The following is a 19,246-nucleotide window of genomic DNA, read 5'->3' as shown; positions in this document are numbered from 1 at the left end:
CCCCAAAACAACTGCAGGTTGGATTTGACGCACTAATGTATATGTGTCTGATATATAAAACAAAAAAAATCTTCATTTTGAGATCAGTGCTTTGGTACAGACGAGTGTACGGGTTCTGCGGAGGTTTCCGACGGGTGTGCACAAAAACCAGAGCGATGGACAGAACTGTGTGTAATCTTTTCTTATTTCCAAAAAAGCCTTATTGTTATTGTAACATTATCCAGGTTGGTCCTTGCTACATGGAGTTTATTGCTCTTTATACTACGTCACCTGTCCTTGCTCACGATTACGTGGATTACATACGAATTGATTACGTGGGATATATTCAAGTGCAATAATTTTCGGAGGTATAGCTATAAACAGTGAGAGCAGCCTGACTGTAAATGTAATATGTGTCACTTTCAGTGATAAACCCACAGAGATTTATCAGCCAAGTCTGCAGCTCTACTGAGCTTTTTGAGCCTCTTTTAGTTCACTGATTTGGTTTAACAGCACTTTAGCTGAATGGTTCGGTCTCCATGACCTCATCCACCCTGTTTCAAAAAGCAGCAGGCAGCTATTTTCAGAAAACAAGCTCTGATAAACCCACTGCACACTACTGTACCTGCCCAGCACCAAACAGGAGACAAGTATGGATCTGACATTCAGCTCCATAACGGTTACACCGATTCTCTCTATATCTCCTTCAAAATTTTAGATTGTACAGCTCATAGCAAGTGGGAACTGTGCCGGCTTGTACCTTAAACTCAACTTTTACTTCCACTGCAAAAAAACAGATAAAAATCATGTTTCTGTCTGATCCCTTCTGGCTGTAGAAATATTAAACCCAGCCTACTAACCAAAATAGCAAAGCTGTAGCAAACAACAACCTCTAAATTAAATATGCATGTACCGGAGTCTCAGCTCAACCGAGGCTTCAACCAAACACAGTACGAAATGTGGAACGCCTTCATCACCCTGTAGCTACTCAAGTGAAGTCCTCTTAAGTCAGATACCGCCAAATGTCGAGAATTAGTCGTTGCATAAATAATAAATTAGAAAGCCACCCCTTCGATGATATCCAATCCTTGTTTTTGACATAGTTCAATAACATGTTACAGTAAAACAACTCTATAGCTATGTTGCGTACAGCTTACGTCCATATAAAAGCAAATGCCCGTTATTATAGCCAATGCACTGTGAAATCAACACAGCAGGTTACAGTAAAATAAGCCTGAAAATGTGCAACAAGCTGCATCTTAGCAATTAATATTCATATGAACTCCTCGCAGATTCAGTTCATTGCATTCAACTTCTAGCTGAATTAATCGCAATATATACATTATATGAAAAAGCAGAAATATCACATCTCTCAGCAAGTCAGCAGTATGTTTGCCTTCCTTAACAACAACAACGTTACACTCCTCCAACTGATCCCACGGCTCTCTCAGCCACAAAGTAATGGAATGACAAGAATTATTTTTGGGTCACAATCTGCAAAACAAGTCCATGTTGGGTGGTGCACACGAGCTTTTCATAAAGTCTCACACATTATCAGGAACATTTACTTTCCTATAGTGATGTGAGTGAACCCTGAAGGCCCACGTGCATGGATTTGGTGGTTTGCAGGTTAAATGACATTAAGACATATAGGCTAAAACCGAGGTCAATTTGGTAAGAAAGTATTTTTTTTATAGATTTCTAGGTAAGGTATAACTGTTGTTTTAACAGTATTTAATGAATATATTTCAATATGTATCAAGTCCTCACTAAACATTGAAATAAATTCAATTATATGTAACATAAATGTCGCTTCATCACCAAATTTAGCCCAGCGTTGAAGATCTATTTTCCCTGCAAATGATCAAATTCTTAACTTACTGAGTCTAATTCTTTATAAATTTATATTTATATCAGTACTCTGATCAGGACTCTTCAAGATTTCACATTTGACTTTATAAAGAGCTCATGTGTTCCACTATAAGCATCATTCACTCGGTTTGTTTTTCTACAGTCCTACAGTTCTTTGCTCCTCAGGGGGACAGAGAGGTGGTCTGCATCAGTACTCTGTGGTTTGCACTTGAACGGAGGACAGGCTCTTTCCCATACTGTGGAAGAGTGGCGTTATGAACATGTCTGTCAGACTCCTCCACACCACCTTGAACGATGGTAAAAGCATCACGACGCTCTGGATCACCGGCATCACCAACCTGGAAGGACGAGGTCAAAAGGTCACTTCAGAACAGATGCTGAGAAATGGAAATGGTGCTCTCAGACAGTGCAATAAATGAGGGTAATATTGTACTTTTCTTGCTTATGTTTGCTTGAATCGTAATTACATCTCTTGGAGGATGACTTGTTTTCACCTGACCTAATGAGCTCATCTACAGAGGGAAATGTTTGCGTTTGAGCAATACTGAGATGTAAAGACCTTGGCATTGTAGGTTGCTGCAAACAACGGGATACGTTGAATATCAACGTTTCTGAACCCCAAAAACTTTTCATAAATACATTCCATATTAGCCTCATATCACAGTGGCGGAGATGCACAATGCCACGTGGTTAACAAAACTACTCGGTTAAGGTTAGAAAAAAACATCATGGTTTGTGTTAAAATAATGACGCAAAAGTGCAACGTAACAACACTAACAACGTAATTAGCATTAATAAACAACAATCGCCCTTAGCGCACTCTCTTACGTAACGTTACGTAACAAGTGTAACAACATTACGTAAAATTATACGTAATTATAATTAAACAACGATATGTAAAACAATGACACGTACAACAATGACACGTAAAACAATGACACGTTAAACAACGATAGATAAAACAACAATACGTAAAACAACAATACGTAAAACAACGATACGTAAAACAGCGTTACGTAAAACAATGATACGTAAAACAATGATATGCATCCACCACCCTTAGTGGACTTTCACGCTTGTTATACTCACTATTATACCACGTAACTTTCATAATACGTAATTTTCAATAACGGTCACTTGCTCTGCGCATCACTTGATATACTACCATATGTCTATACTACTATTTTCATATGATACCAATATCTTCACTCTAGCTTTAAAAGTCGGTGGCAATCCTGCGGGTTAATAAAGGCATATCTCGGATTTGAATATTGATGTTTGGGTGCATTTGCACCATCTTTAGAATAATGTTTAATGTAAAAAGAACTGTATCATTTTGTTACATTCCTGCAGCTTGTGATTTCCCCTCTTATGTATTACATAAAATAAAGGTGTGTTGTGAACGCCGTGTCCTCCTTTAGAGCAGCACCCTGTCCCTTCCTGACATTCTTCATGTATTGACCAGCTCAGTGTCACCACTCAGTCCTCTATTGATGAATACCTGTGGTTGAAGGAAGAATCATGCTGAGCTTGTGACCTCACCTAGGTGAAAGGTCACGGCTACAGTAACTCTGCAGCGCTCTATCTGCATTAGAAGAATGTCCCACTCTGGTTTGCAAACAGGCCTGTATATTGCTGCTAGAATGCCAGCTAGCCGGCAAAGGGCACAGGGCGTTTCTTCCCCCCCAACTACCAGTGGAACTCAACATTCCTCCCAACTTTCCATAGAGCGCTTAGTTCTGGACATAACGTGTTGTTTCATCAAGTGTTAATAAATGGACTCTTTGGGAACGCATGCACGATTTGCTCGAAAACCTGGAGGCACCTGGTTTAACTTGATGCAGACGCATATGGCCGACATAAGCATGACATCATTATCCAAATAAAAGTATAAAAACAAAACGCTGACAAAATGTTTCAACGTCATACTATGTGTGATGTTAACGGTATAAATAACTTCTCTCAATGTTTGTCTAAAGAGCCAGAAGCTGGCATGTAGCCCGAGGAAAAAAATGTTCCCTCAGACAATTAACTGTGTTTTTGGTGCTCTAAATAGAGTTTTAAGGGATATTATCATACTTAAATAGATTGTTGGATCACTATCATATAATCTTTATGATATTTGCAGCACTTAGTACAAGTTTTATGGTTATTTTTTCAATGTGTTTTTTTAGGGATAATACTAAATAACGCTCAAAACTTACGCTAAATTTTGGCGAGGAATAACTGGAATGGCCATTTTCAAAGGGGTCCCTTGAGCTCCTACCTCAAGATATGAGAATGAAAATGGGTTCTATGGGTACCCACGAGTCTCCCCTTTACATACATGCCCACTTTATGATAATCACATGCAGTTTGGGGCAAGTCATAGTCAAGTCAGCACACTGACACACTGACAGCTGTTGTTGCCTGTGTGGCTGCAGTTTGCCATGTTATGATTAGAGCATATTGTTTTATGCTAAATGCAGTACCTGTGAAGGTTTCTGGACAATATTTGTCATTGTTTTGTGTTGTTAATTGATTTCCAATCATAAATATATACATATATTTGCATAAAGCAGCATATTTACCCATTCCCATGTGGAAAAGAGTGTTAAATACTTGACAAATCTCCCTTTAAGGTACATTTTGAACAGATACAAAATGTGTGATTAATCATGATTAAATATTTTAATGTCTTTGGAGTGTACATTTATTGGCAATTTTTTTTTTATATTAGTATTTTATACCATGGCATCACTTAAATATGATGTTTGGTTACTATTTTCTGACACATAATAATTTCTTGTAAGGGCACCATTTGGCACTGTGCCACAACAGCCAGGCTAAAACACACAGCACCGAAACAGAAACCTGCATGGATGAGACTCGAGAGGAGAACTTCTCCCTACCAGATGTGGATGCAGCTGAGCACCGCGAAGACCAGTCCGAGGATGAAAGCCATGGGCACGGCCAGCAGCGTGGTCAGCAGCCGGTAGAAGATGAATTTGACCAGCTCGAACACGGCGTGGCTTCCTATCCACACTTTGTCGAAGCTGTGAGTGGAGATGGGCTCTGCGATGACATCTTCAAAACCGACCTGTCAGATCAACACAGAGTCAGTGACACACACACACAATGAGCTTTAAAGGTCCCATATTAGAAAAAAGTGAGATTTTCATGTTTTTTTTATTATAAAGCAGGATTAAATCCTATGTAAATACTGTGAAAGTATCGAAACACTCAACCCACAGGGAAATTCACACAGCCCGTATTCAGAAACTCTGCATTTGAAACAAGCCGTCAGGATTTCTGCCCATTTGTGATGTCACGAATATACAATATTTACACCCTTGACACAATTTTAAACGTAAAACATTCTAAATGTGTCCCAGTTTATTCCTGGTTGAATGTGAATGTCATCAGCTGACAAGAAGTACACATGGCGGAGAGGGTAGAGCAGGTTGTCCACCAATTGGAAGGTCGGTGGTTCGATCCCCGGCTGCTCCGGGTCACATGTCAATGTGTCCTTGAGCAAGGCATAGCCATCGGTGTGTGAATGAGTATTTAGATTAGGTCCTGATGGGCAAAGTTGGCACCTAGTAGCCTCTGCCATCAGTGTATGAATGGGTGAATACTGACATGTAGTGTAAAGCGCTTTGAGTGGTCGGAAGACTAGAAAATAGCTATATAAATGCAAGTCCATTTACCATTACATGTACCCAAGCTGTTGACTAGCAATGTTAATGCAATTCTGTTGTCAAAATGCGCTAAAACGGAGCGTTTCAGACAGAGGGGTAAATACAGGTATATTCAGGTCGACAGTATGAGGAAAATAAAGTTTTTTTTTAACATTAAAGCATGTAAAAATGTTCTAGTAGAAACACAAAATACAAGTATGAACCTGAAAATGAGCACAATATGGGACCTTTAAAAACGATAGATGATGGATTGACGCGCAGGCAGCCACTTCCAGGTATTCAAGCTGCAGATTTCCAATCTCACAGTTTGTTACATGAAAACAATAAAGTCACATTACTAAGTCATTTTAGATAAGTCAACTTGACAATCGCTTGCTTTGTGTAGTTTCACTTTCAACGCGTAATTCCCTCTCCATGTACAGGACTTTACCTTCAAGTGCGCGTTGATGTCGTTTGGATCTCGGTCCGGATCCTCCGTGTACACGTTTCCCTTCTTCTTCTTCTTCTTCTTCTTCAGAATGGGCTCTATCGATCTGTTGAACTCATCTTCGTCCATAATTATACTGGTGTCCAGTTTTTCCTTTTCCAGACCCATGTTGTCTACTCCTCAGACGGTGCAGAGAGAGAGCAGCAGCTGGTGACGGAGCTCTCTGGTGCTCTCTGCGCCGGACTGTGCGCAGAACGCCCCGTATGGAAAGCAGCGCAGCGTGGGGCCGAGAGGAGACACACAACGAGCTCTAGAGTCACATCCCAGGGTCCGTTTCATCAGCTACTGGCACTACTGTGCAGTGTACTGGCCTCCAGTCATGAGCCATGGAGACCCAGGAGTCCTCCTCAGGGTTTAAAGACACCAACCCTCTTCATGTGATTAGGCATGATTAGTACAGAACAGCCTGCAGGATCCTTTTTTTCTCTTTTTATAACTGAAGGACTAAGCTTTTTTTTTATAAAAAGTGGTTAGTTAGATGGAGACTTTTCTTTTTCTAACATAAATAGTGATGTATTGGAAACTGTAACAACCTGCACTTTTTAATTATGGTGCAGAAAACATCAGTTAAAGGGACTGTTTGTAAGAATCAGAAATGTTTGTTAACAGCGACACCTGTGGCCGTTAAGTCAACGAAAGTCAGCATCGGGCTCGAGCTTGCTCGCTCTAAATAGACATGAACGAGCATCGCTCAACACAGTGAGGCGACACACGTCAGCTAAAACCACAATATCACTCTGTATTTCACCTGCTTGGCAGTAATGTTAGCTGACCAGACGAAGGTCTCTCCATGAATCACTGCTGATCCTAGTGTTGGCTTTTCCTGCTTCAGCCCCAAGAGAAACGTTGTCGTCTCCGACCGCGGTGGGAGGGAGACACCGGCACCCGGTCGGAGACGATAACGTTTGTCGCTGCGGAGCCCCGTCACTTCACAAGACACGGAAAACCTCTGTTGGTCTGGAGGAGCTGCAGCATTTATTTCTGCACAAACGTACACTGTACATTCACTAGATATTCTCAGAGCTACTAACTCTCCTGCAGTCTGAACAGCGTAGCCACACGCGAGCGTGCATGGGAAACCGACCCAGTAGATTTATACGCGTAAGAAGTTACAAACAGTCCTTTTAAGTGGAGACTTTTCTTTTTCTAACATAAGTAGTGATGTTTTGGAAAATGTAACAACCTGCACTTTTGAATTATGTTGCAGAAAACATCAGTTAACAGTTTCACTCAGGCGTTTTGTTTAGGAAAGAAACACCCACAAGTTTATTTTCACAACACCTTGTTAACTATAAAAGCCGGGTTATTATTGCTGCTGTAGCTGAACACACTGTTCTACCTGTTGAGTAGATTTACCACAACTGTTCCTTTTTGGTCTGGGTGGATTTATTAGTCTGTGGCCGTGTAATGCTCTGAACACACCAGCCAGCATTGTTAGAATAACTGCAGGTTCCTGGATGGAGATGAACTATCTGAGGACAGAGGTCTGACCCCACGTTCTCATTATATTAAAGGTCGACATCTGTATTTTTCAACCTGGATCCTTTTTTCCCATGGTTTTGAGTCTAACTGACTAATGGGGACAACAATTTCTGAAACTGGTCCAGTATTGAGGGAGAGCGCTGCAGACGGCAGCTGCTCACAGGCTGCAATATGATGCTATTGGGGCAAGCTGGCACCGTCATTTACGTCCACTAAAAGTGCTTGTTTTTGCCATGACAGGCTCTGATTGTTATTATAAGTATCTGATATTATAGAAAGAGTCTCGCTCAAGGAGAAGCCTCGTTGGGAAATCTTGTTTAATTCGAGACAGGTTATAGTCACGATACTGTGTGTATGTATGTTTTCATGTTTGTGCAGTGGCTTCTAAAGGCAATGTGGGACGGTGGGAGTGGGACGCATTATTGGCAGGCGCCAGAAGAAAAGAGAGAATTGGAAACTTGAACATTTTCAACTTTATGCAACAAAAACTAAATTCACTTCCAAAAAGATTTGCCAAAGACAAAGTAAAAGTGATAAAGAGGTGGGTCGGGAAGTTTTGTCTTATCCATGTATGGATACATGATACAAGATTATGTTTAGTTTCTGGGTCTCTTCTTTTAAGCATCTCTTGCCTCCAAGATCACAGATACAAACATTATGAAGTGCTTTCAGAGGGCAGCTTTTCAAACTACAAAGCTCCAATAACAAAAAAGGAATCAAAATACACTACAAATAAAGATCCTGAATTGCATTAACATTTGTATTTATTCAGTCAAGTCGCTCCAGTGCAGCACTCTGCACAATGTTTGTCTCACTAAAAGGCCAACCCGCATGCAGTCCTCTGCACTTTGCATCTCATTTGTTGATGCGGCCGGTCCAGCATCCTGCCTATTGATGATCAACTTGTAAACAGAACCCTCTTTTGTTTAGACATCAGGGCCTGGACATAACGCACAGAGACAAAAAAAAGTAGGGCAGGACGGTGAGTGACAGCAAAGCAGACACACAGCAGGCAGAACAGAGGAGTGCCGGGCATTCAGAGCGATGGGGGTGACCCCTGGCTCCGAACACGGCGACAATACAATGCCACAAAAGTCCTGGATTAACACACAGAGGAGGATTCTGACAGACAAGCATTCAGCGAGGGGAAACCTGGCTGGCCGGCCTGAGGGTGAGATGGGGAGAGAGGACAGTGTTGACATGAGAGTATATGAGTGTGTGAAAGAGAATAGAAGCAGAGGAAGTTATTGCCTTTGGTTTGTGTTACTGTTTGGACACCAATGGTGTGATGAGATTATAACAAATGTATGCTCTGCAGCAGCAGGGCCTAATAAGGATGCACATGTTGGTCAGTCAGTCTGCCCAAAAGTTTGTGCATTTTTCAACAAATAGTGGCTAAAGAGTGACATGAAATATGGAACAGATATGCAGAGACCCAGAGGAGGATAATGATGATGAGTGTGATGACCTCCTGACATTTGGCTCAAGTCAAAATTTCTCTTTGGTCTGCATTTATAGCAACCTAACACGGTTTGTTACACAGAACCACCTGAGAAGCCGCCATTGTAAACTGTTCGGAAAAGGGCAGGCACTTTTAAAAAAAATGCTTGGCAGGTAATGGAAGAACCATCTGTCAATCAAACTCTTGCTGAAGCCAGTCAGGAGAAGAGCCAAAACATCTTTTCCATCGAGACGTTCTTTGCTCTTCTTTCAATGAAGAAATTCTCTCCAGTTCTGAAAGAACTGATGCTATTGCAGCATCTACACTAACCTCTTCAGGAGCCGCCATTGTTGTTTACAACAAACTGTCGCCTCTCTGTGTTGCATCACACACACCTTGTTCACAAAGAACAACTAGTAAAATCGGGGATTTATACTGTAGGTCAAAAAGCATAAACAAATTATTGCATACGATAAATAGCCTGCTAACTTTACTTTGTTTCCAATTCCGATTCTTTGTGTGTGTCGGTGAGACCGTCTTCCTGTGCTTCATACTGGAATCTAGTCATCGGAAGCTTTGGACGTTCACAAGAATATTCGATTCACACGTTTTAATGAAAATGCTAAAAGCATGACTCTTTATTAGGAGGGAGGGAAGCTAATCGGCATCGGAGAAGCAAATGGTATGGGAGAAATTAACGGCATCGGAGAGGCTAACGGCATCGGGGGAGGCTCACCGTATCGGAGAAGCAAACGACATGGGAGAAGCTAGCAGCATTGAAATCTGCAGCTAAAGAATCCGCAGTGACTGTCAAGGTCGTTGATAATCTAGTTGATGCCCTGGAAGACAAGGCCGTGAGTGACCCTAAACAGCATAAATATAGGCTGTCACAAAGGAAACTGACTACCTAGAAAACCAAAGTAGAAGAAATAACATTGTTAGAGATGGAGTCGAAGGCGACAACTTGCGGGAAACCTGAGCAGAAACAGAAGTGAAAGTATGTGACATTTTAATCAATAATGTCAAACTAGACCCTGTTTTGCTCTAGTTCATTTCTGTGCAGTATTTATTTGCAGGTGTTGAGTGCTGCTGCTGCTGCAGCTCCACTACAGGCGTCACCGGCTGACCTTCTTCTGGCCTGCATCCCTCTCGTTCCTGCAGGTTAATATTTAATGAATTCACCAAACGGCCACATTCCAGGACATCCCGGCCAGCGTTCCCTTGAGGACCTGCGTCCTGATGCGGAGCGGCGTGGAACGTTTCCTCTGATTTCACTGGGAACAAATGCGTATTTGTCCAGGAGTTTCCAGGGGGAACAATGATATCAGCGCACCCGCAGCGCACAGGGATTTCCTGTTACACCCAAAGTACCCTCATCTCTGTGGTCTGAAACACACATCACCTTAAGGGTGTTTTTGTGCCTTTACTTGTGTGCATGTGTTTGCATTCAAGTGTGCATGTGTGTATAAATGTAAGTGTAGCCTACATGTGTGTATAAATGTATGTGTGCAGGTTTCTGTACTGTATGTGAGTTAAAGGAAACACCCACACTTTCCTTCACTCTCCATCTCAGGACGTGTTTTTACAGTCCAACACTCAAATTTATTAAAAGCATTCTGACTTAATCTCAGATTTCATCATTTAATAGTTTCAAAGGAATCAAAACAATAAAGTGTCCATGAATATGAGGTGTGAGTTCATACAAGTCCTTCTCCACATTGAGGAGTTTGGTTCTTTTGGTAACACTCAATGGCTTCTTGCTTCTTCACAGAATCTTTTGTGTGTACGCCCTCTAGCATTTTGGAGAATACTGCAAAGAACAACATCTTTTGTGTGCTTGTTGTTGCTTGTGTTGCCTCGCGCAAGCACAAACAAAGCTTAATGTCTGCCCTGATGCAGGTGACCTCAAGGTGTTCTCAAAAAAGCCTAAAGACCAGAGTTTCTGGCTGCCAATATCTAGGGAAGAATATCCTGGAAGTTCAATTCCTCACCTCTCTTAAGCCCTAAAGAAAGAGCGTCGTCACACCCTGATTGGCCAAGAGGGGAAATGCAACAGACTGCTCTCAATTCTTAATCAGGAGTCAGTCTCCACACCTTGATCAACAGGTGATCCGAATAACCCTCCAATCAACTCAGAGGAACTGTGATATTCAGCTAAAATGAATTGGGAAAAGGGAAAGTACCAAAGAATGAGGGACTACTAAAGCGTCTACAAAACTTTGTGCTCCAACACATTCTTAGTACACGTTATCTGAAGCATTTATTCCCCAGATAATGAAGGAAATCACTTCTACCTTTTTTATTTATTGTAGATAATCATTAAGAGATTTGCATCATGATAATTTTGTTGGCAATAAATCGTGAATTTGGCTCCAGATTTGAGCCAAAGCAGAAACATAAATATGTGTGAAACATCTGATAAATGAGACCCAGACTGCTGCAGATATAAAACCCCAAATTTCCACCACTGTGAGAAATGGATGTACGTCAGTTCAAAGTTATTTGGGCAGCTTTTATTTGATGGAGCAGGTTTGTGTTACAGAGCAGCAAAGGTTGCAAATACAGACAAAAACAGATAAAAGCAGAGCTTGTGTGATGGTCTGTGTATAAATACACATTTCTATATTTGTGTGGGAGCACACACACGCGTGGTATATTTACCTTTATCCATGTAGCGTTTGTATGAGGTTGTCTGTTTAATGTAAATTCAGTTTGTGAACGCCTGCAGAGCGGTATGCATGTGCTCTGTGTGTATTTATTTATGTCGCTGCAGGCTGGTGCCGGCTTTTCTGGGCTGATGCATGGACAGGAGTATCTGTTTTGGAGAGCCAGAGGTCGCTGACTGTCCTATACCCTGAGGGTCACAAGCATTTAGTGATAATCTGTTGTTCTTTTTTGCTTAAATACATCAGATAAACATCTAAAATGTTTTGGGGTTTTGGGCAGAAGAGGCGGGGTGAACCAGCCTGGCGTCTGGCATACCCAGCGGCCATTTTCTCTCTGATGCTGCCGTCTCTGCGTGTGACTCATTCAAATTCTTTCCAGTAATAATGAATATTGCTCTCTGGCACAGAGCAGCTGGTAAAGAGTTGGGCCTGTTAAACAAAGAAAATGACCCGAGCTAAATCAAACCAAGGCCTTGTATGCATCAGTCTGCCACAGAGAGAGGTAACATTAAATCTACTTCAATCTCATTTAAATAGCTGCGGAATATATAGAATAAACAACACAGCTGTGATAAATAAAAGGGAAATAAAGCATCTGCAGAGGACGCTGGAATAACATGCACAGGCCTGTTAAAAGCTCTAATGGCATGTGAGGTTCTTAATGTTAAAGAAGTACACAGATACATTAAGTATCACCTTCCATCTTTCTGCGTATCCTGTTTTTCCTGGCAAGTTAACAAGCAATAAACCTGAGTCTCTTCATTAAGGCCAACATTATAGTCCTCACCATCACTGCTCACAGTCAGTAATGCAGCGAGGCCACGCCCTTCATCACCCCGGGCAAGGTAACCTGAGAGAAGGGGACGCTCATCTTTCATGAAGCAGATACAGTAAACCCTGCATGTGCAGGAAAACAAATTTGAGGGTGAGAAGAATTCACAAGGGGTTTTTAAAGAATCCTAATATAGCTGATTAAAATGTTCACTTTGTTGATATTTTGTTAGTATCATAATAGGAGATGACTTTCATGGCGAGATTCTTGTTTTAGAGGCTGCTAATTATAGCCAAAGTGCTGTTTTTTTGGCACAAGCACAAATCCATGTATCATATGAGGTGTACTGTAAATCAAGTTTGCATAATATTTCATAAGATATAATGTAACACTGCTGTGTGTGCATGTTGAAATGTGACTATAAATTCTTAATAAAATCCAGACGATGATGATTTCCATACAACGCAGCAAGATCAAGAATATTTTGAGCAAACCTTACAATGAAAGTTATAAAGATTTGGGTTTGGTTTAGGCAAGAAAACCACTAACTTAGGGTAAGTGAAAACGTCATGGTTGGGCTTATTATTAGATAAGTAACATCGCCTTCATGCGGCACACAAAGAATGTGCTCTCTCATTGATGCTTTAAGTAAAAACCTCAGTCAAAACATACTTAAAGAAAAGTTAATGGACATACTTCTGTGGTAAAAGTACAGACAGAGTTCATCACACTCAAAAATAGAAGTACATGTAGCACCTCTCTTCCTGCTCAGCCTTCAGATGTGGTAGGTGGATGGATGGAGGAGGAGGATGTCGGCGTTGGAGGGAGGAATGTCCTGACAGGCCCCGACATACTGAGGCACTGACTGTCACATTTGTTCTAGGCAGTGGAAAAAATTTCAACAACAAGCTTCAAAAGCCCCTCAAACCATTTTCCAAAATAGCCCACAGATCTGTCTCGCAATGTGCTTGGACGCCGTCTGTAAACTCTGTCAGTGTCACCTGTCGCTCTGCTCTCAATCTGCCGGCCGGTTAGAGATAGGACCGTCTTCTTTGACCCATTTGACCCCAAATCAAATGTTTTACCACATTTGCAATACAAACGCACTTTATTAAAGGGATTATGACTCAAACACAATCTGAGGTGTCCTGATACAAAACATATTGGGAGAAATTAAGGCGGTGAACGCCACAACATGAAGCGATGTTCGCTTCAATCAAAGATTGTTGAAAGTTCGCTGTTAAACACGACCTGCTGTCAACAATATATTCTATAAAATAAGGTATTCTTGTATCCCCAGAAGCGATCATGTATCAGTCACCCTACTATCAGCTACTTCCACACAGGTTTCCTCTGTGCTCATCAGTTCTCTCAGTGACATCATTTCCTGTTGTTTTGTGGGAAGGGAGCAGGCACCATCTGCCGTTGTGATGGGTACAAAGCAAACATCATAAAGGCTGATGGGAGCAGTTTTCTGTTGCATTATATTTTGATAAACCTGCATGTGTGTTCCTGTCACACAGGAAGTGAGCATGAAGGTGGTTTGACATCTTCCTGCTCTCAGAGAGAGTGGTTTGTTAATACTAAACCAGAGATAATTCATGAATAACCATCTGTGTGCCACACGCTGACAAGCCATCGACCCCAGGCCTCGATCATGTGTCTCTGTGTGTTTTGTTGCAAAGGTTTATAAAGAAGGCACTTTCTCCTAAACAGGGACTGTGACGTTTAGGACATTTTCACACTTTGACTGACTGGAGAGATTTTGTTTTTTTCGGACCCAAGGCCTTTGTCCCTGAGAGTTTGGTATGTTTGTTGAAGCTGCTGGTGATCTTGGGTGCAGCCCAGAAAACCCTCTGGTCCAACTCAAAACACTGTCATTGTGTACATTACCAATACAGCATGTATTAATATAAACGTATCATGATCATAATCAAAACATACTTTGATGAGACTTACAGTGTGAATGCTGCACTGAGATTACAGCAGAAATGTCTGGTGAGAGCTATGTTGAGCTTTGCACCTCATTTATTAGATGCTGCTACATGATAGCATATCACACAACCAGGTGTGAATACTTTTACTCTCTTTTTCTGTGGTATCAAGATCACAGTTATAAATAATATAATAAAGAGTGTTTTCCCGGGCAAAGTTTTGGATTCTTCTGTGTAAAAATAAACTGAAATTATGACTCCTGCTTCCCAAAATACTGAAGAAACAAACCTCCAATCTAGACTATTTCAACCAACTATGAAAATGCCATGAGTCTCATCTGGCTACATAGATAACAGTGTGGGGCGATGTCGCTGTGTTGGAATAAAACTGTCCTCAGCCAAGAACTTCACATTTACCGATGCTAGTCCTCCTTTATGTCCATCACTCTAACACCCAGGGCTTCATTTGCTTGACAAACTTTGCACATTGTAAAGCAATATACCAATTTGGGAAGTAAACACTCAACAAAGTTGCCAGAATAAATGTTGGCATTGTATGTTCTGCAAACCACGGGATAAGGTGAATGTCGGCTTCTGAACCAAAAATAACTTTCATATCAGCCTCGTATCACGCTTGCAGAAACGCACAATGCCACGTGGTTAACGTTGTGAAACGATTGGTTAGGTTTAGGCAAAAACACTACTTGGTTAAGGTTAGAAAAAAGATAATGGTTTGTATTCAAATGATAACGCAACAATGTAATGTAACAATGTAACTAGCATAAATAAATAACAACCGACCATGGAAGATTTTCTTACGTAACGCTACGTAACAAACGTAAAGTCAACATTTACTTTTCGTTTCACATGGGACATGAACAGCGGTCTCCTGGGTGAAAGTCCTGTATTTGTTAGACCCATCCAACAAAGAGGCCCACCCACCCTTAATGGACTTTCTCGCTTTTATATGCTCATTATTATACCACATAACTTTCAATAAAGATTGTTCGATATACTTCATCACTTGCTCTGACCGTATGCACAAAAATCAACATTCGACGTATCCCTGGTTTGCAGAAACACACAATTTTTCCTGGCGACTGGGCTAACTAAATTGGACTCTATCAAGCACTTACTTTATGAATGACCACACAGGTCTTTCAGTGTTCTGCTTTAAATGGAATAATATGAAATGTATAATAAAAATAATTGGACTGTATTAAAGAGGAAAATTCATGAAATGTTTTACTTTCTAGAAGTTGTCACTGCAGTTGTAGATTAAGCATTAACTTCTCTCTAAAGACATCCACACTGACAACATATACATTGTTGTATTGAGTATTGTGTGGCGCTGAGAATGAAACCATCTACCAAACAGCACTATAGAAAACTCAGCATTGTAGCTTTGATCACAGAGGAAACATTTGAATAGCTTTTTGATCACCTTTCACAATGCCACCCTTTTGTTGGAAACATTACCCATAAAACTGCCTCTTGTGCCGTCATGTTTCGGACTCATAACATAAAAATGGAAAATATGACCTCACGCTGAGAAGGAGAGCTGTGTGCACCTGTCACTGCTTTTTTCTCCTTCGCTGAAACATAAACACCCAGAACTACAGGGACCCCGGGGGGAAAATGATCACTCACGTATGTAGTTGTGCGGGTTATTACGCTCATATCTAGTGAAACTACAGAGTCACTAATGCAGCACGTATCTCAAAGAGAAAATAGCAACAACATAATTTGCGCTGCATCCCCTCTAATCTTTTGGTAACACCCTGTCATCCCGGCACTGATAGAGATTTCACGCCTCGTGCCAAGGGGATGTAATTCCCTCTCACGGATGGCAGACAAAGAATTGCTCTCTTAAGTGATGAGTGTTGGCTCCAACCAGGTGTGAGACACTGATGTTTTTCTCCCTCGTTGAAAGTGATTTTGGATCACGTGAAGGTGAAGGATGACAGCACTGGAAGGTATGTAGAGCAGCTGTTGGGTCATGTACTGTACCACACTGGTACAATGTTTCTAGTGTTGTTGAGTCAGCCATGGAGCTGACAGACCCACCGAACAACTGGCAACCTTATTATTGAGCGGTTTTGGAGAAAAGTATTTGGGCATGGAAACAAAAACATTGTAGCTTCAGGTAACAGTTTCCACCTTCATTCCAGTCAACCTGAGATATGTATACGTCATTTGGTGTTATCAGATATCAAAGAAAACCACCTCTTTGGCTCTGAGAGTGCAAAGTAGAAGTAAAATACCTACTTAAGTAAAACTACCACAATGGAAAAGTACTAATAGATCCTGCATTCAAAATTGTACTTAAAGGTGCAGTGCGTAGGATTTGGCGGCATGTAGCGGTGAAGTTGCAGATTGCAACTAACTGACACTTCTCCCGTGTGCCAAGCGTGTAGGAGAACTATGGTGGCTGACGCAAAAACACAAAAACGCAAAAACGCAAAAACGCAAAAACGCAAAAACGCAAATGGCCCTATATAGAGCTAATGTTTGGTTTGTCCGTTCGGGGCTACTGCAGAAACATGGCGGCCGGCTCCGTGAAGAGGACCCACTCCCTATGTAGATATAAATGGCTCATTCTAAGGTAACGAAAACACAACGATTCTTAATTTCAGGTGATTATACACTTAAGAAAACGTATCAATATTATATTAAATTTCTGCCAATAGATCCCCCTAAAAGTTACACACTGTTCCTTTAAATCGTGACTATGTGTGTCTATTGGCACATTTCCACCAAGCAGTTGTTTTTGTGTTTCCATTAGCAAAAGTTGTGGATGCTACCAATAGAACCGCTCTATTCTTGTTACCAGTTGGTAGAGCAGGCGCCCATGTAACAGGCCTCAGTCCTGACTGCGGTGGCCCGGGTTCGAATCCGGCCTGTGGCCCTTTCCGCATCCACTCTCTCTCTCTCCCCCCTTTCCAAGACTCGATCCACTGTCAATAAAAAAATGGTAAAAAATGCCCCCAAAAAATTACTTTAAAATAAAAATAAAAAACACCCATACTCAGTTCTCTACACACAGAGGTTTTGTTGCTACAGAAGTCAGGGAGTGTTGCACATCTTTATCAGATGGAGTCTTATCAGATAATCTCATCATGCTTCCAACTCTGATTTGACTTGTTTTCTAATGGAAAAGCCATCACACATGGATGTCAGACTTCATGTCCAGACAGCAACCTTTGTGCAAATCGAGCCAAAGGTGAAAGTGGTTTTGAAATCACTCAGTGGTGCAGCTCCAGATTTTCACAATACCAGGGACTTAAATGGTGCCAAGTTTCCTCACTCTTGTTCCATATCACTTATTTACTCCACTGTTTCCAAAAGATAAACGGCACAAACCTGACTGCTCCTAGTCTGTCCTTGTGTGGCACGAAATGTCTTCTTAGTAGGTAGCACATAATAACCCTATTATGCCATTAGGTGGACATGTTAATTAAAGACAACACACAGCTTCAGGTCTGGAAATAAAAAGATTATATGTGAACCAATTCTAACACTAAAACGTTTCACTCCTTGCTCTACACACCAAGTTACCTATAGTTATCCCTAACACTTACTATAGCACAGTCCCCTAGGATGCCGCGTCCTCGGCAGACATTACTGTCTTTCAGAGGCTGTAAACTAGATTGAAGATACTGTTATGAAACTAGATAACCTAAAGAACCCACTGGTACCAACCATGTCATACTAGCTTGTCGCAAAGGAGGCCAAATAACGTTTCAAAGTAAGGCTAAATTTGGCGAGGAAAAAACGGCATTGGCCATTTTCAAAGGGGTCCCTTAACCTCTGACCTCTAGATATGTGAATGAAAATGAGTTCTATGGGTACACACAAGTCTCCCCTTTACAGACAAGCCCACTTTATGATAATCAGATTATGATAATCCCAGCCTCATGAAACCTTACAGTCACAAACTAGAGACCTAGGGCATTCAGAGGATGGATGGCTTTCCTAGCTATATTGACAATAAAGGGGTTTCTGAGTAGTTTCCAAAACAGGAGTGCTCACCATCCAATTGCCGAAAAACCTAAATTTTGCAGAAATCTCACAAATCACAGAATGGCTTTTTCTGTGATGTTCCTCAAGGTCTTGGTGTCTTAATGTGGTATTTTGGACGGATTATTGATCATTTTCTAACAAGAGAGGTTTAAAAACAACAATCATTACGTATCTATCTTTCATTACTTGGCTTATTTGGTATTTGCTCAGGTGCTTAATAATGTCAGGTAAAGATATTTCCACTGCACCTTCATGTGCAGCAGAGCTGGTCTTGTTGGACATAGTTTAGTCAAGTGGTTTCCAACTGCAACAGAATATTAATACTGAAATAAAGTATGTACGCTTGAAAGGTAATCAGCACATCATCATCATCATCATCATCATCATCATCATCATCATCATCATCGTCGTCGTCGTCATCATCATCATCATCATCATCATCATCGTCATCATCATCATCATCATCATCATCATCATCATCATCGATCCGCTGTATTCCCTTGAAACTAGGTAGCTAACATAAATAAAAAACAAACCGTTGTCTATCAGGAGTGATAAGCAAAGGCTCATGCTTTCACCCCGCCCAAAGATCCAAGTATGTGATGAAATGCCTAACGTGTGCTATAATATCCAAAAATAGTCAAACATTTACTTGGGTTGTTTGATTGAATGAGGCTTTAGGGCTACGCTTGTGACTTTAGGGAACACTAGAGTGAGACTGTAGCAAAAAAAATGCTGATGTAAAGGGACACATGGGCTGACCAGAGGGGCATTTGGAGCACACTTGGGCCACTGAATTGCCCTTCTCGCGTAATAACAGGGCTGAAATGATGCATGAACCATCTGGGCATGAACCAGTTGGAATAAAAAAGGAAAAAAAAAAAAATCACACAACTTCAAGTGCATAACA

General features: G+C 41.2%; 1 protein-coding gene across 1 annotated transcript; it reads right to left on the bottom strand.

Moving 5' to 3' along the window:
* Nucleotides 1-234: 234 nt before the first annotated feature.
* On the bottom strand, nt 235-6,350 carry cav2 (caveolin 2). Its single transcript, XM_037768083.1, has 3 exons — nt 5,962-6,350; nt 4,743-4,930; nt 235-2,189 (listed from the first exon to the last, which is right to left on the bottom strand). The coding sequence occupies exons 1-3, from the start codon at nt 6,124-6,126 to the stop codon at nt 2,039-2,041; spliced, it is 504 nt and encodes a 167-aa protein (XP_037624011.1). The 5' UTR covers nt 6,127-6,350; the 3' UTR covers nt 235-2,038.
* Between the last annotated feature and the right edge of the window lie 12,896 nt (nt 6,351-19,246).

Source organism: Sebastes umbrosus, chromosome 4, assembly GCF_015220745.1.
Source record: "Sebastes umbrosus isolate fSebUmb1 chromosome 4, fSebUmb1.pri, whole genome shotgun sequence".
NCBI classification, from domain to species: Eukaryota; Metazoa; Chordata; class Actinopteri; order Perciformes; family Sebastidae; genus Sebastes; species Sebastes umbrosus.
Note: the sequence above shows the minus strand (reverse complement) of the source record. Positions and strands in the feature narration are given on the sequence as shown.